Source organism: Neovison vison, chromosome 1 (assembly GCF_020171115.1).
Source record: "Neovison vison isolate M4711 chromosome 1, ASM_NN_V1, whole genome shotgun sequence".
NCBI classification, from domain to species: domain Eukaryota; kingdom Metazoa; phylum Chordata; class Mammalia; order Carnivora; family Mustelidae; genus Neogale; species Neogale vison.
The window spans coordinates 246,836,997-246,853,976 of NC_058091.1; the positions used below are offsets into that span (position 1 = coordinate 246,836,997).

A 16,980-nucleotide genomic window follows, 5' to 3' on the forward strand; every position below is an offset into this window, starting at 1 on the left:
TGTTCTTAAAACTTTCCAGAAATTTCAGTTATCAGTAGAATTGACATTTTCATGTAATTTCAGTTTGTTATTTCATATCTCATTATAAAATAATGATTTTAACTTTAGAATCCTAACTAAATTTTAGTATGAACATTATTTCTTAACAATACCAGTTAGAATTTCTCATGTGACATGCTCTTGTTTCCATGGCTGAGTAGCTTTTGTGTACTCATAGTTCACCAATTGCAGAAAATGTTCTCAGTCACTATTTTAAAATTTCTGATCTGTTATTCCATAAGAACGATTTCTCTTGGAGCTAAGATTTAGATGAACAAGCACCATTATATCAACCTGTAAAAGGCATATGTGAGTGTATTTGTTTATATCATTAAATTGATGATTGTAGAGTGTTTTTATGCCTTGTGTCCAGGGAGTTGTATCTAACTTCTTGTTTTAATTAATATTTACTTTCCTTGCAAATATGAGATAGGAATAATACATATTTATTACAGAAAATTTGAAAAATATGAGAAATGGGCAAAAAAATATATATTAGCCATTGTGTCAGCTAGAATTAACCTTTCTGAAAAAAACACCATAATTTAATTTGGATCATACCATTCAAACGGTCTTAAAATTTCTATTTTGAGGAATTTTTAAACATATATTAATATTGGCAGAATAGTAAAGTGAACCACCATATACCCATTATTTACCTCCAGGAATCATTCTTATTAAGTTCAATAGCATGCTTTTTGGTCATTTAGTAGCCTATTGTGAGTATTTTCCTTTTAACATCCCTTGCTTCTTTAGATAATATATCATATTTTCGTATTATATGTCAGTCTTCACCTAGATCTCAAAGCTTGTTCAACTGAGTGATAGCTCTTGGTGTTGGGTTTGTGCCATGCTATTGAAAAAAAAATAAAGGAATGCCAATGAGATGAGCATGATTTCATTTGCTACATAAAAGCAGCAACACTACCCTGGATAGCATTATATGCTCTGACAATTTTATCTTAATTCACAGTTCACAGCAACCCAATGGACATGCCTGGAAGAGAGCTGAATGAGGACAGAGACAGTGGCATAGCACGTTCTGGTAATGCCAAGTTCATGTGTTAATCTAGTTTTCTTATGAGATCACTGTTATCCAACAATGATTTTTATTTTTTCCTTTACCATCCCAATTTCATGTACAGTTTGTTAGTATTGATATTAGCCTTGTAAGAGAATTGTAATGACAGAGAGAAGTATTTTAAAATTAAAATTTTCATGTTTACTGTTACATATGCCTGATGGAATATGGCCTAGATGAGTGGACATTGGCTTATTAGACTTAGACAATATAAGAAAAAGTATTGCTCAAGAGATGGTTTAAATAGTAGAAAAGACACATTTGGTTATAGCTGCTTACTCTTAACTGGAGTTTCAAGTTGTCAGAGTATCTCTTGCCCAGAAAAGCTTAGGCATTTTGGATCAATGCTGTATATATATAGCTTTCAAGTATGGGCTCCCAAAATACAGACTAACAAATCTTTATTGAAACATGGAAGAGATTAAAAGAAAAAAGAAAAAAAAAGGTAAACCTTGCATTCTACCTTTAAGAAGCACAGAGTTTACAGAGAGAACAGTTAGGAAAATTGTCCTCCATTGTATCATGTGTTCTGATAGACCTGTGCAGAGAGGTTTAGGGAAAGGAAACCTGACTTAGCCTGGGCTAGGGACAGGGTGCCAGTAATGCTTTATAGAGGGATAATACTTGAGACTTTGCCATTGCTGAGGTCCTTTTTCCCTTCTTAGCAAGGTATTAACATTAAGGTAGTTGGGAGATTCCTAAAGAATGTCATATATGTCCCATGCAGGAGTGGGGGTAGGGGAATGTTGCAGAGTGTCAGCTTTTGCTTTGTCCTCAGCCAGCCTTCTGTTCCCTCATCAGATTGATCTGTAAGGCTTTTTCAAGCCATAACTTCTCATACACCTTTTAAATTAATTGTGTATTTTCTTCTTTTTCCAGTAGGGTTATTTTTAATACCGGACTCTGGTAACACATAGTTTTTTTCCAAATTTAGATTAGCATTTGATTTTTCACTGAAGCATCCCCAGGTTAGTTATACATATCCAGTCGTAGACTTTGACAACACTTACTTATAATACTAATAAAAATGTGGTCTTTTCAAGGAAGTAGTTTAGAATTAATTCATTGATGATCCAGATAGTTGTATGGCACATAAAGCTCTTTCCATTATCGTTGGATTTGTTGGTGAGAATTGAAATGAACAGATCTTCATAGTGAGTCTGTTAGTTTTCACTCCTGATATCCAAAAGTAATATACCATCTGATGTGCTTCCCTGTTTTTGATTACCTCACAAATTTTCAGTATGTGATTGTAATTATGAAAATGGGAATTTAAAATATAGCCAAAGAAAAGCAGACGGTTAATGTCTTTCTCGCTTTCTAGATCCCGCACAGAGAAGGAGAGGATTCCTAGTCTAATGAAAAACAAAGGGTTGTAGCTTTTGACATTCCAGGCAAGAAAAAGTTTCTGGAGAGGGGGTTTTTGGGAAGAGCATAATCCTCACAGTTAAGGGATTACAGCAATTATAATCATAATGGGTTGCGTTGGAATGTGTCTGTCACCACTTATTCTCTGGAGCAATCTAATCTATTTTTGGAGCTTAGTAGTCATGACTATTATTGAAAGGGGCTAAACATTCACAGGCTTGACTACCTGTGTAGAAGCAGTTCTAGAGTTAACTCTTGAATAATGTGTTGGTGAGGGATGCAAACTTCCTCTCCCCCTGCGCAGCAAAAAAATCTGTACATAACTTTTGACTTCCTAAAAACTCAACTACTAATAGCCTACTGTTGACTGGAAGCCTTACTGATAATATGAACAGTCAATTAACATACATTTTATATGTTATATGTATTGTATACTGTATTTTTACAATAACATAGAGAAAAATGTGGTTAAGAAAATCATAAAGAAGGGCCCTTTGTGGCTCAGTGGGTTAAAGCCTCTGCCTTCGGCTCAGGTCCTGGTCTTAGGATCCTGGGATTGAGCTCTGCCTGCATCGGGCTCTCCGCTCAGCAGGGACCTGCTTCCTCCTCTCTCTGCCTGCCTCTCTGCCTACTTGTGATCTCTGTCTGTCAAATAAATAAATAAAATCTTAAAAAGAAAAAATCATAAAGAAAATAGATTTGTAATTCTATACTGTATTTATTGGGAAAAAAAAAAAACCCAAATATATGTTAAGTAGCCCTGCACATTTCAAACCCATGTTCAAGTGTCAGTGATATTTTTATTCTTTTTATTGAAGTATAGTTGTAAATACAGTTGTGACACACTGTGTTACATCTGTTTTAGATGTACAACATAGGGATTTGACAACTCTGTGTGTTATGCTATGCTTACCACAAATGTGGCTCTCATCTTCATTTTTATTACAACAATATTACAGTACCACTGACTCATCCCTAACCTGTCCTTTTTATCCCTATGATTTATTCATTTCATTACTGGAAGCTTGTATCTCCCACTCCCCCTCACACATTTTTCCCTTCCCATCTAAACCCCTTCTCTCTGGCAACCATCAATTTGTTCTCTGTGTTAATGGGTCTCTTTCTGCTTTTTGTTTGTTTATTCTGTTTTTTTTAGATTCCACATACAAGTGATAGCATATGGTATTTGTGTTTCTCTGTCTGACTTACTGCACTTAGCTTTATACCCTCCGGGTCCATCCATGTTGTCTCACATGGCAGTATCTCATTCTGTTTTATGATTGGGTAATATGTATACATCTTCTTTATTGCTTCATCTATCAGTGGACACTTAGATTGTTTCCATATCTTGGCTCTTGTAAATAATGCTGCAGTAAACTTAGGAGGGCATGTATCTTTTTAGATTACTGTTTTTGTTTTCTTTGTGTAAATACCCAGTAGTGAAATTACTGAATCATATGGTATTTCTCTTTATAGTTTTTTGAGGAATCTAGTGGCTGTACCAGTTTGTATTTCCACCAACACATGAGGGTCCTTTCTCTGCATATCCTTTCAACATTTGTTATTTCTTGTTGTTTTCGTTTTAGCCATTGTGACAGATAAAAGATGATGTGCTTTTAAATGACATCTTGAAATGACATTCAGAACTTTTGTTCTTAAAATCTAGCTGCTGCATTAAAAGGTATCACATTAGTCCAACACTTACAGTACTGTTTACCCGAAGAATATAAAAATATTAGTTCAGAGGGATACATGCACATTTATGCAGTTTACAATGTATGTTTATAGCAGCATTATTTACAATAGCCAAATTATAGAAACAGCCCCAGTATCCATCAACTGATGAGTAGATATAGGAAGATTTGGTGTATTTATACAGTGGAATATTACTAAGACATAAAAAAGAATAAAGTCTTCCATTTGCAACAGCACAGATGGTGGTACAGGGTATTGAGCTAAGGGAAATAAGTCAATGCGAGCAAGATAAACACGATTTCACTCATATGTAGAATTTAAGAAACAAAACAAATGACCAAGGGAGAAAAAATGAGAGAGAAGCAAACCAAGACACAGACTCTTAACTACAGAAACTGATGGTTACGAGAAGGGAGGTGGGTGAGGGGATGGGTTAAATAGGGGATGGGCATGCACTTATTGTGATGAGCAGGGGATATTGTGTGGAACTGCTGAATCAGTATATTGTCCACTTGAAACTAATATTATACTGTATATTAACTAACTAGAATTTAAATACAAACTTCAAAAAGATAAAATAATTTTAAAAACCTGAATCACATCATACTTCTTTAAATTTAAGGACTAAGTGTTCAGCTAAGTTAGAGGACAGTCTCATGGCTGAAGAAGTAATGCTTGTTTCAAATTAGCCCTTTCTTCTCAAGTAGGGGTGGGAGTAAGACTATAAAAAGGGGAGTGTCTCAGAGTCTCTTTCCAATGCACTATTAGTATATGAATTTTCTGCTCTGGGACTTTGCTCCAGCAACAATGTTACTATTTTTTTTTTTAAAGATTTTATTTATTTATCAGAGAGAGAGGTGAGAGAGCGAGCACAGGCAGACAGAATGGCAGGCAGAGGCAGAGGGAGAAGCAGGCTCCCCGCCGAGCAAGGAGCCCGATGTGGGACTCGATCCCAGGGCGCTGGGATCATGACCTGAGCCGAAGGCAGCTGCTTAACCAACTGAGCCACCCAGGCGTCCCAACAATGTTATTTTTTTAAAATGGAAATTTTAGAAGTTCATGAAACAAAATGAAAAATTTGAATCACTATTAAATTTGTTAAAAAGAAATTTATCTTGGGGCCCCTGGGTGGCTCAATTGGTTAAGCTTCTGCCTTCAGCTTAGGTCATGGTCCCAGGGTTCTGGGATCGAACCCCGTGTCATGCTCCCTGCCCAGCAGGAAGACTGCTTCCTCCTTTCCCTTTTTCCCTCTCCCTGCTTGTGCTATCTCTCGCTATGTCTCTCAAATAAATAAATAAAATCTTTAAAAAAAATTATCTTTATGCTTAGTTATTATTGATGTACTTTTAAATGTTTACATTATACTTGTTTTTATTTTGACCTGACAGCATCTCTGAGCAGCTTGCTTATTACACCATTTCCCTCTCCAAACTCCTCACTTACCCGAAGTTGTGCCAGCAGTTACCAGCGACGTTGGCGACGCAGCCAAACAACAAGCTTGGAGAATGGGGTATTTCCTAGATGGTAAGTTGGAACCTTCACTATAATAAAATTGAATAGTTCCTTATTTTTTTTTTAAAAGATTTTATTTATGTATTTGAGAGGGAGAATGAGAGAAAGAGAGAGCGTGAGAGGGGGGACTCAGTCCTGGGGCTCCAGGATCATGACCTGAGCTGAAGGCAATTGCCTCTGAGCCACCCAGGTGTCCTGAATAATTCCTGAAACACAATTCTGAATGGTTCTTTTTAGAGCCCAGGTTTGTATTTTGTGTATTTTAAGTCTTGAAACTTTTAAAATATTCCATTTGTTAAATTATTGGTAGTTTTAACTGATATTAGTGTATAGTTCAGTGGCATTTTAAGTACCTTCACATTGTTATGCAACCATCGTCACTATTCATGTCCAGAACTTTTTTATTTCCCCAAATTGAAGCTGTACCCATTAAGCAGTAACTCCCCATTCCTCCCTACCCTTGGCTCCTGGCATCTACCATTCAAAATATTATTTTTTGTCTCTCTGAATTTGAGAATTCTCTACAAACCTGATATAAGTGGGATCATAGAATATTTATCCTTTTATATTTAGCTTATTTTAGTTAGCATGTCTTCATTGTTCATCTGTGTTGTTGCATGTATTAGGGTTTTATTCCTTTTTAGGGCTGATTAATACTCCATTGTGTGTATTTATCACACTTTATTTATCCACTTGTCTGTTGATGGACATTTGGATTGCTTTCACCTAGCTTTGAGCAGTGACAGTATTGTAGGCAATGAGGTTTATCTGAGGTGTGATTGTTGCTAATTGGATTACTTTCAGCTTTTGCAAATAATGCTGATATGAACTTGGGTATACAAATACCCTTTTTGAGTTCCTCCTTTCATTCTTTTTGAGTATATACCCAGATGTGGAATTGCTGGGAGATAGGGTAATTCTGTGGTTAAAGTTTTGTGAAAATTCCATATTGTTTTCTACAGTGGCCTTTCCATTTTTACATTCTTACCAGAAATGCACAGAATTCTAATTTCTCCACATTCTTTCCAATAGTCATTTTCTGTTTTTTTGATAATAGCCATCCTGATGGGTATGAAGTGGTATCTTATTGTGGTTTTGATTTGTATTTCACTAATAGCTAGTGTTATTGAGTATGTTTTTATGTGCTTATTGTCTGTGTGTCTGTCTTTTGGAGAAATGCCTGTTACAAGTGTTGTGCCCATTTTTTTTTTTAAAAGATTTTATTTATTTATTTGACAGAGATCACAAGTAGCCAGAGAGACAGACAGAGAGAAAGGGGGAAGCAGGCTCCCTGCCGAGCAGAGAGCCCTATGTGGGGCTCGATCCCAGGACCCTGGGATCACGACCTGAGCCGAAAGTAGAGGCTTTAATGCACTGAGCCACCCAGGCGCCCCTGTGCCCATTTTTTATTTAGGTTTGTTGGTTGAAGTATAGGAGTTCTTTACATATTCTAGATACTAATCCTTTATCAGACATATGCTTGGCTGAATTTTTTCCCATTCCATGGGTAGTCTTTTCATTCTCTTGACAGTGTCCTTTGGTACACAGCAGTTTTTTTTTTTTTTTAAAGATTTTATTTATTTATTTGACAGAGAGAAATCACAAGTAGATGGAGAGGCAGGCAGAGAGAGAGAGAGAGAAGGAAGCAGGCTCCCTGCTGAGCAGAGAGCCCGATGCGGGACTCGATCCCAGGACCCTGAGATCATGACCTGAGCCGAAGGCAGCGGCTTAACCCACTGAGCCACCCAGGCGCCCCAGTACACAGCAGTTTTAATTTTATGTAGTCCAGTTTATTTCTTTTTTCTTTAGTTATCTGTACTTTTGAGTGTCATATCCAGGAAGTCATTGCCAAATTCAGTAGCTTAAATATTTTACCCTATGTTTTTCCTAAAAGTTTTTATAGTGTTAGCCCTTCTGTTTAGGTGTTTGATTAATGTACTGCATGTTTTGATACTTCAGTTTTTCGTGTTTGTAATTAGGCAAGTTCATTCATTCTTGAAAGATCTTTTTTTTAGTCTATATTAAGCAGCTATAAATAATGTAACTTCTTGTTTCCTCTTTTACTTAATCCCTTTAGTCCTTATTTTTTTTTTTATTATTTCTGGAATCAAAAGGAGAGACATAAGTAGATCATAGAACAGTGAATTACATCAGACTCAGTTATAAACCTAAAAATTCAGGCATTTTAGATTGGTTATGAATTGGAAGTTACCTCCTTTTTTTAGTGACTTCTAATTGAACAAAAATGTTCCCAATCTGACTCTCTGTTAAAATTTCTTATAAAAATGTGAGTATTGGGGGGGGTGCCTGGGTGGCTCAGTGCTTAAGCCTCTGCCTTTGGCTCAGGTCATGATCCCAGGGTCCTGGGATTGAGCCCCACATCCCGCTCTCTGCTCGGTGGGGAGCCTGCTTCCTCCTCTCTCTCTCTCTCTCTGCCTAACTCTCTGTCTACTTGTGATCTCGGTCTGTCAAATAAATTAATTAATTTAAAAAAATGTGAGTATGAAAGAAAAGCCAGTAGATTGCTAAATGAGATAGCAGTTGATATGCATTTTTAGATTTACTTGATAAAACAGAAAAAAAATACTTAAGTCTACATTTAGTTAGGAAGGACTCAAACTATGAATTTAATTATTTTTGTATTTTTTTAATAAAAAAAAAAACTTTTATTTTTAAGGTCTATAGAAGAAAGCTTTAATCTGTCAGATGAAAGCTGTGGCCCTAACCCAGGAATTGTGAGAAAAAAGAAGATTGCAATTGGGGTAATCTTTTCATTATCCAAAGATGAAGATGAAAATAACAAATTTAATGAATTCTTTTTTTCACATTTTCCTCTCTTTGAAAGCCACATGAACAAACTAAAGAGTGCAATAGAACAGGTAAGCACAGTCATGTTGTTGGTTTGTTAATGTCCTTTATTTTCCTCTGACTCTTATTCTCCTTATTTAGTATTATGTTTATTCATTTGGCAGAAAAATTAACAGCCACAGTTGCAATTACCCTACAAAGTGCTCTGGAGATGCAAAATAGACTTCAGCTCTTTTCAGGCAGCTTACTGCCTAATATATGTTACAAAGTCATTCATCCATTCATGACAAGCACTATTCTAGCAAGTGTAGGTAATATGGGAAAAAAGCAACACTCTAGACCTCATGAGGCAGCAAATAAACAAATGAATTTATAAGTTTTATTTTATGTTTATGGTTATTTTTATTTTTACTTATTATTATTTTTTTTTTGAGAGAGAGAGAGAGCATGCATGCACAAGCAGAGAGAAAGGCAGAGGAAGAGGGAGAGAGAGAATGTTAAGCAGGCTGCACACCCAGCACAGAACCTCATGCAGGACTCTGTCTCATGACCCTGAGATCATGACCTGAGCCAAAATCAAGAGTCAGACACTTAACCAATTAAGCCACCCAGGTGCCCCAAATACATGATTTTTGATGATAATAAATGTTATGGAGAAAAATAAAATGGGTTTATAAGGAATGCTGGATGGAGATATTCTGATTTTTGTTGCCTAGTCATGATGGTTCCTGATAGAATGACATTTGATCCAGAGATATGGAAGAAGTGAGATGCAACTATATGAGGGAATCTAGGCAGGGGCAAAGGCCTGTGTCAGGAGTAACCCTGATGCTTGAGCAAAGTAAGGAGGCCAAAGTGTCTGGTTTAGAAGTAACTTCAGATTATGTACACACTTTTAGGATACCATCACAAGGGCACTGGCATTTACTCTTAAGATGGGAAACCAAAAAAAAAAAAAGATGGGAAACCAAAGCAGAGGAATGACAGTATTTATGAGGTTCACTCCTACTGCTTATGAAGAATAGACTTCCAGAGGCAAAGGTGGATGCTATGGGAACAAAATAGGAGACTGTTGCAGTGATACAGTGAGAGATGTTGGATACTCAAATCAGTTAGGTGATAGAATTGATGAGTAGTGGTCGGATTCTGGATATGTTTTGAAAATAGAGCTAATGAGATTAGTTGATGGACTCAATTGGTGTGTGTGGAAAGGAGAACAGTACAGGCTGGCTTGAGATTTTTCACTTGAGCAGTAAGAAGGATGGAGTTACCGGTAGTAAGATGGAACAGGTTGGGTGGAGGAAAGTCAGGTATTTGTTTGAAAGGCCTCTTGGACATCTAAGTGGTTATATGAGTCTAGACTTTAGGAGACCAGGCTAGGTAATCATCAATGCATTGATGATATTTGAAGACATGAAACTGAGGAATAGAAGAAAGGAGAGGAGATCCTACACTTGATCTCTGGAGCATTTCAGCAGTTAAAATTTGAAGAGTTGAGAAAGAACTGCAGAGAGTAATGGAATTGGCCATTCAAGTAACAGGGAAAATAAGATGGAATACTTTTTTGAGGGGCACCAAATGAAGGGAAAGATTTAAGAATTTAAGAGTGATAGTTGTGTCCCATGCTCCTGATAGTGGATATGATAAATTTATATACAAGTAAAATTATGAATATAAGATAGATCATAAGAATAACTAAAAAAGACAAGCTCATAGGAAAAGAAGAGGACTTCCTTTTGAGAAGATGTCACATTTGGACTGGATCTTAAAGGATATGTAGGATTTTTTAAACGTAAAGCTTTGAAAATTGAATATAGCTGAATAGCAAGAAAATTGATATACTTGCCACCCAAAAATAACTCTGTAACATTTTGCTTAAAGTCTTCCCAGGCCTTTTCTATGTATATTTTATTTTTACTCGATTGGGATTGTTCTGTGTCCATATTATTTTAATTATGTGCCCATTTTTAAAAACTCATCATTGTTAATATATACACTTCTCATGTCATTGTAAATTGTTCTTAAATATATTTGAGAGGATTTCCTCAAGTAACAGTTTTTCTTTTAAGTCATTTTTACTCTTTCATAATTGTAACTACACTGGAATTAATACCATGGTGAAGTTTCCCTATTATTTTTAAGAGATTCCCAGGAAGTTAAAGTAACGAATCATTGGGAATAACTAAATTCTTAATCCCATTGACAGTATACAGAAGGGAAAGGATAGAAGAGGGGTAGTGGGTGGTATGGTTGACAGATTTTATGAGAACCAGACCACAAAGAATCTCGAATGCTAACCACAAGTTTTGACATTGTTGTTAAAGCCGTCTCCAAATTGTGCTTTCGGAAGATTAATTTAGCAGTATTTTTTTTTTTTAAGAGAGTAGAATTCAGAAGGCTAGGGAGAGGAGGACCAATTAGAGTGGTCTTGAAAGCAAGGGTGCATTTTGGTAACCCAGCAGTGACTAAGTCTCATCTGCCTCTAGAGAGTACACTGATGTTTGTTATTCACGTTAAATTGTCAGAGGACAAATAGATCATTAGCAATACATCTTTAATTGAACAAATGAGTAATGGCCATTTTTGCTTTTTTCAGAAGTTAGACCTTGGTGACATTTTCTTCAGTTGGCAGCTGTCCCTTTTTGTAATCAATGTTGCCAAAGTCAATACACATAATATTTAGCTGCGAATGAAGGGACATTTTGAGTTACTGGGAGAATGGTTTGAAGTTTTGTATAAAACTTGAAATATTCAGGCAGTATAGAACTCATTATAGATTACTTTTTACGTGTTTTAATGCTTTGACCATTTTATAACCAAAAAGCATACATTGCAGTCCTTATAGTTGTTTCAGTATTTGTTCAGCAAGTTTAAAATCTCATTTTCTTACTATAACTGAAAAATAAAGCTTAATGGATGAGTATCTTTATATAAATAAACAGAACTTAATTTTAAAAGTTCTATAGCTGTTAATTAGTGATAGAATATCGTAAACAGTGGACCATCCAGAGAAGTTTTCTTTTAGGGTCAGTTTTGACAGTATCATTTATTTGTTTTTTTTGTTTTTTTTTAATGAAAATATATGGATTTTGTTTCTCGGTACCTTGGGAATTATTTTGAAGCTTGTGCCACCTTTTGAAATCTATACTGTAATTGTACATTTTTACTGCTGATAAAGTTTAGTTTTAGTTCTAGCTAAAGAATATTCACTCTTTTTTTTTTAAATAAATTGGGAATCTCAACAGTTTATGAAAACAAAGTTTCACGTTTATGTTATGAAGCTTTTAGATGTGCATGAACATGATTTCTGGCCTTAAAGTAGTCTGACCTCTGAAATATATGTTTAAAATTTTTAAAATTGATTTTTAATTACATAAGTAATGCAGAAATCCATTCTCTTTAAAATGTCTAAAAATTAAAGTTCTTTTTGACATTCACATCCTAATCCTGATCCACTTTTTGTCTGTCTAAAGCAAAACCTCTCAACCTTGACTAAATATGTTTTTAATAAAGAAAATATTATGAATAACTTGAGATACTTTTCAATAGAATCCTAATGTTTTAGATTTTTAAAAAGGTATACTTAACGAGCTCTTCTCTGTGAAAATGCTAGATGAAAATGCCATTGTTACTGAGTTATTGTATCTTGCTCTGTATGTTAAAAAAAAAAAAAAAAAAAACCAGAAAATGGTGGTTTTATGTAACCCAGAAACTGTTAACATCAGTTTTTTTTATGTTAGTATTGCCATTTGAGAGTTTCAGTAAGAGATTTAACATTTGGAAAATTTGAATTTTGTTGTAACTGTTAATGATCAGATGTGCAAAAAAGAAAGCCTCTGTAAATGTATGTACCTTCTTTACATGATGGTAGAGTGTTGTGGAAATAAGTGATTTTGTCCTTCACTTTTTTTTTTCTCCCATTTTTTGCTTGTGATTGGTATAAGAATTAACTATTTCATTGCTTCCAAGGCTATGAAAATGAGCCGGAGATCAGCTGATGCCAATCAGAGGAGTTTGGCATATAATCGAATAGTTGATGCCCTAAATGAATTCAGGTACATAATCTCTAGCTTTTCATAATTTAGAGTTGTCTAGTAGTGTACACAGGAAGATTTATTTGCTTTAGGTTTTTCTGATAAAATTATTTAAATTTCTTGGTCCCATGGACAAGAGAAGGTATAATTCACTAGGCCACTGGCTTCTGTTATTAAGTATCACTTGTTTTAGGGATTCAAGCATATTTGGGATTCATCAGGGGCATGGTTTTAGTACCAAAGCATTCCAGAAACAAATATGACTAGAGGAGGGAGACCCTTGTTCGCCAGAAACATGCTTTGTCCTCTCTCTTGGGTGAAGTGTACCACTTAAGGTTTATTATTACCAGTAGTTTATGTATCTCATTTTTAGAAAAACTGGCTACTTATTTGTTGTGGTCCCATTTTGGGGCAGAGATCTCCTGGATTGTTGGTTTAAATGGACTGTTACATTTTGAAGTGAGAGCCTGTTTTAGCTTGTGATATTTCAGGATTGTTATGATGAAACTTTAGGCACGTCATACACAACCAGACACTCAGACACACACGGATACACACACATATTTTGTTAATGGAGATGACTAAGGAGTGGTGTGTTTAGTAAATTTGACAGTAAGGGAAAACCTATGTTTGTTTTCAACTTTGCTTGTTTTTTTTATTTTTCATTTTCCTCATACTATGTTATAATAAACCACAGTGGAAGTAAATCTGGTATCTTCTCTTTTTTTTTAACTTCTCTCAAAATGAGAGACCTTATTACCTCAATAATGTTCTGTATGATTTTTGAAATTGAGTTATAGAGAAGTATTAAGTGGAAATTGCATGGTAAAAATAACCTAACCAATATGGAGTATTTTATCATGTTTTTAATTTATTTAAGTTGAAAACATTTACTTTGTGGCTATTGTGTAATAATTATCCACTGGACTCAATTATTGAGAAAGATAAAATTTACTAGTCATTCACCTTTTATTTACTATAATTTTTAGGATATAGCCATTAAAAGTAAGCTTAAAAATCTTCCATTTTTGTTTAGTAAACTCAGTGATGAGGGGAAATGAAAAACAAATTAGAGAAATCAGTTTTTCTTTTTTGGTCTTGGAAGGAAATAATTTGCACAAATGCAAATTATATTGGAACTGATGTTTCTGCTATTATTATATTTTAGCATGTTAACTTCAGGCCTGTCCTATGCTACTGAATGAAGCATACTAACAAATACTGTAATAAAGTATTAAAAGTTTTTTATAGTTGTAAAAAACCCCACATAACATTAAATTTAACGTCTTAACCATTTTTAAGTGTACAGTTCAATAGTGTTAAATTTTATTACAAAACTCCAGAACCTTTTCATCTTGCAACACTGAAACTACATGCACTGAATACTAATTCAGTAATAAAGTATTTTTAATCAGTATGTTCCTTCAGTTCATTGGCATCATTGCTCTTTGTATATGAATTATATGTAGAATTATCATAATTTTATTTGTTCATACCTGTACCTTAAGAATTCAGATTGTTTGGAGAAAGACAACTATCATATGATCTCCCTGATAGGAGGAAGTGGAGATGCAACATGGGGGGCTTGGGGGGTAGGAAAAGAATAAATGAAACAAGATAGGATCCAGCAGGGAGACAAACTATAAGAAACTCTTAATCTCACAAAACAAACTGAGGGTTGCAGGGGCAGGGGGTGGTTTAGGGAGAGGGTGGTGGGGTTATGGACATTGGGGAGGGTGTATGTGCTATGGTGAATGCTGCGAAGTGTGTAAACCTGAGGATTCACAGACCTGTGCCCCTGGCGCTAATAATACATTATATGTTAATTAAAAAATAAAAAAGAATTCAAATTGTTATCTTTCAGGTACTGTTTATAATTAAAACATTATAATAAATGTTTCTTATAGATGAAGTATATGGAAAATAATATATTCCCTCAGCATTTCTAGATGGAATTTAGAACAATTTTTTAAAAAGATTTATTTATTTTATTTTAAAGAGAGAGCACGTGCACACATGCCACGCATGCACATAATTGGGGTGGGGTAGGGGGAGAGGGATTGAGAGAATCTCAAGCTGACTGTGTGCTGAGCGTTGAGCTGGATGCGGGGCTCCATCTCACGACCTTGACTGAGATCATGACCTGATCTGAAATCAAGAGTTGGACACTTAACCGTTGGAGCTGCCCAGGCGCCCCATAGTAGTTCTTAAAGTTAGGTAGTAGGAGCCCTCCAACTCTGTTCTTCCCCTTCATTTTATGTTGGTTATTATGCGTCTTTTTGCCTCTTCATATAAACTTTAGAATCACTTTGTTGATATCTGCAAAATAACTCGCTGTGATTTTGATTGAGATTGTATTGAATTTCTAGGTCATATTGGGAAAAAGTGGCATCTTAGCAATAGAGTCTTCCTATACATGAACATGGAATATCTCTCCATTTATTTAGGTATTCTTTAATTCCTTAAATCAGAGTTTTTTTTATGTTTCTTTTTTTTCTATAGATCTTATACTTTTGATGGGGAGGAGTGAGGGGCAGAGGAAAAGAGAGAATCTTAAGCACACACCACGCCCAGTGCCTACCCTGACACAGGGCTTGATCTCATGACCCAAGCCAGAATCATGAATTGGGCACTTAACTGACTGAGCCAACCAGATGCCCCAGATCTTGTACATTTTAAAAGATTATTACCTAAGTATTTCAGGATGAGGGTTTTTTTGGTATTAACATAAATGGTACTGTGTTTATAATTTCAAATTTCAACTGTTTGTTGCTGGGATATAAGAAAGCAATGAACTTTTGTATATATGTGTATATATTTTTTGAAGTATAGTTGACATACAGTGTTACATTAGTTTCATGTGTACATCATCATGATATGACAATTCTACATATTACTCACTGTTCACCATGATAAGGTAGTCACATCAACATTATCAACAATATTATTGGCTATACTCCTATGCTGTACTTCTCATCTTTGTGACTTTTTTATTTTTTAACTTTAAATTGGCACTTCTTAACCACTTCACCTATTTCACCCATCTCCCCACATGATCCTCTGTGGCAACCACCAGTTTATTCTCTGTTTATGAGTTTGTTTCTGTCTGTTTATTTATTTATTTATTTATTTTTAAAAATTTTACCTGTAAGTGAAATCATGTATACCTTTCTGATTTATTTCACTTAGCCTAACACTATCTATCTATCTATCTATCTCTCATCCCTGTGTCCCTGACCTTTGTATAGTAACCTTAGCTGTGACCTTGTTGTAATCACTTGTTAATTCCATCAGAGTTTTGGGTGTTGGTTTTTTCTTCCGTTCCCTTCCCTTCCCTTCCCCATCCCTTCCCTGCTTCCCTTCCTCTCCCCTATTCCCCTTCTTCCCTCCCTTCTTCCCTTCCCTGCTTCCCATCTTCCTCTCCTCTCCTCTCCTATCCTTTCCTTTTTTTTTTAATAGAGCATGAGCAGTTCAGGGTGGGGGTGTAGAGGGAGAGGTAGAGAGGATCTTAAGTAATCCCTGTGCCAGCACAGAGCCCTTCAATAGGGGCCTGATCTCACAACCCTGATACTGTGACTTGAGCCGAAATCAAGAGTACAGCTCTCAACCAGCTGAGCCACCCAGACGCCCCTCCATTGTACCGTATTTTAGTGGGAAAGCTTCAAGTTCCTCATGATTAAGCATGGTGTTAATGGTAACTTGTTGTAGATAGTCTTTATCAAGGTAAAGAAGTTTCCTTCAGGGGGCCTGTGTGTGGCTCAGTTGGTTAAGTGTTTGCCTTCCACTTGGGTTCTGATCCTAGTATCCCTCAGCAGGGTTCTCCTTCTCCTCCTCCCTCTCTGCTCTCTCTCTCAAGTAAATAAAGTCTTACCAAAAAAAAAAAAAGTCTCCTTTATTTCTAGTTTGATGAGTGTTATTAATTACTGACTTAATTTCTTTAATAAGCATAGGACTCTCCAGGTTATCTCTGTCTTACATAATTTTTGGTACTTCTCTGTCTCTCAGGGACCATTAGAGTCAATAAATTCGGTGGCCATAGAGTTTATTTTTGCTTAATTATCCTGTAATTGTTTATCAATTAGTAGTAATGACCCATCTTTCATTTCTTGTATCAGTAATTTGTGTCATTTCTCTTTTTTCTTGCTTATGTTGGATAGAAGTTAATTACTTTTATTTATCTTTTCAAAGAATTAGGTTTAGTCTTGTTGAGTTTTAATCTGTTGGTATTCTCTTTTCAATTCCAGTGATTCCTGATCTAATTTTTTTAGTATCTGTGCTGCCGAAGCGAGCACTCCTGATCTAACTTTTAATACTTCTTTTCTTCTACTTGCTTTAGGTTTATGTTGCTCATCGTTCTCTCGTTTCCCAAAATTAAAACTGAGATTATTGTTTTCAGATGTTTCTTCTTCTTGAATATATGCATTAAGTTCTGTAAATTACCCT

General features: G+C 35.4%; 1 protein-coding gene across 3 annotated transcripts in view; it reads left to right on the plus strand.

Moving 5' to 3' along the window:
* The window catches only part of FNIP1 (folliculin interacting protein 1), a 151,133-nt gene that overhangs the window by 90,575 nt on the left and 43,578 nt on the right, over positions 1–16,980 (plus strand). For all 3 annotated transcript variants that reach the window (XM_044228237.1, XM_044228255.1, XM_044228245.1), the window contains 4 exons: positions 1,013–1,084; positions 5,572–5,707; positions 8,373–8,574; positions 12,473–12,558. In XM_044228237.1, the coding sequence (XP_044084172.1) occupies positions 1,013–1,084; positions 5,572–5,707; positions 8,373–8,574; positions 12,473–12,558 (496 nt within the window). The remainder of the gene's footprint in view (positions 1–1,012; positions 1,085–5,571; positions 5,708–8,372; positions 8,575–12,472; positions 12,559–16,980) is intronic.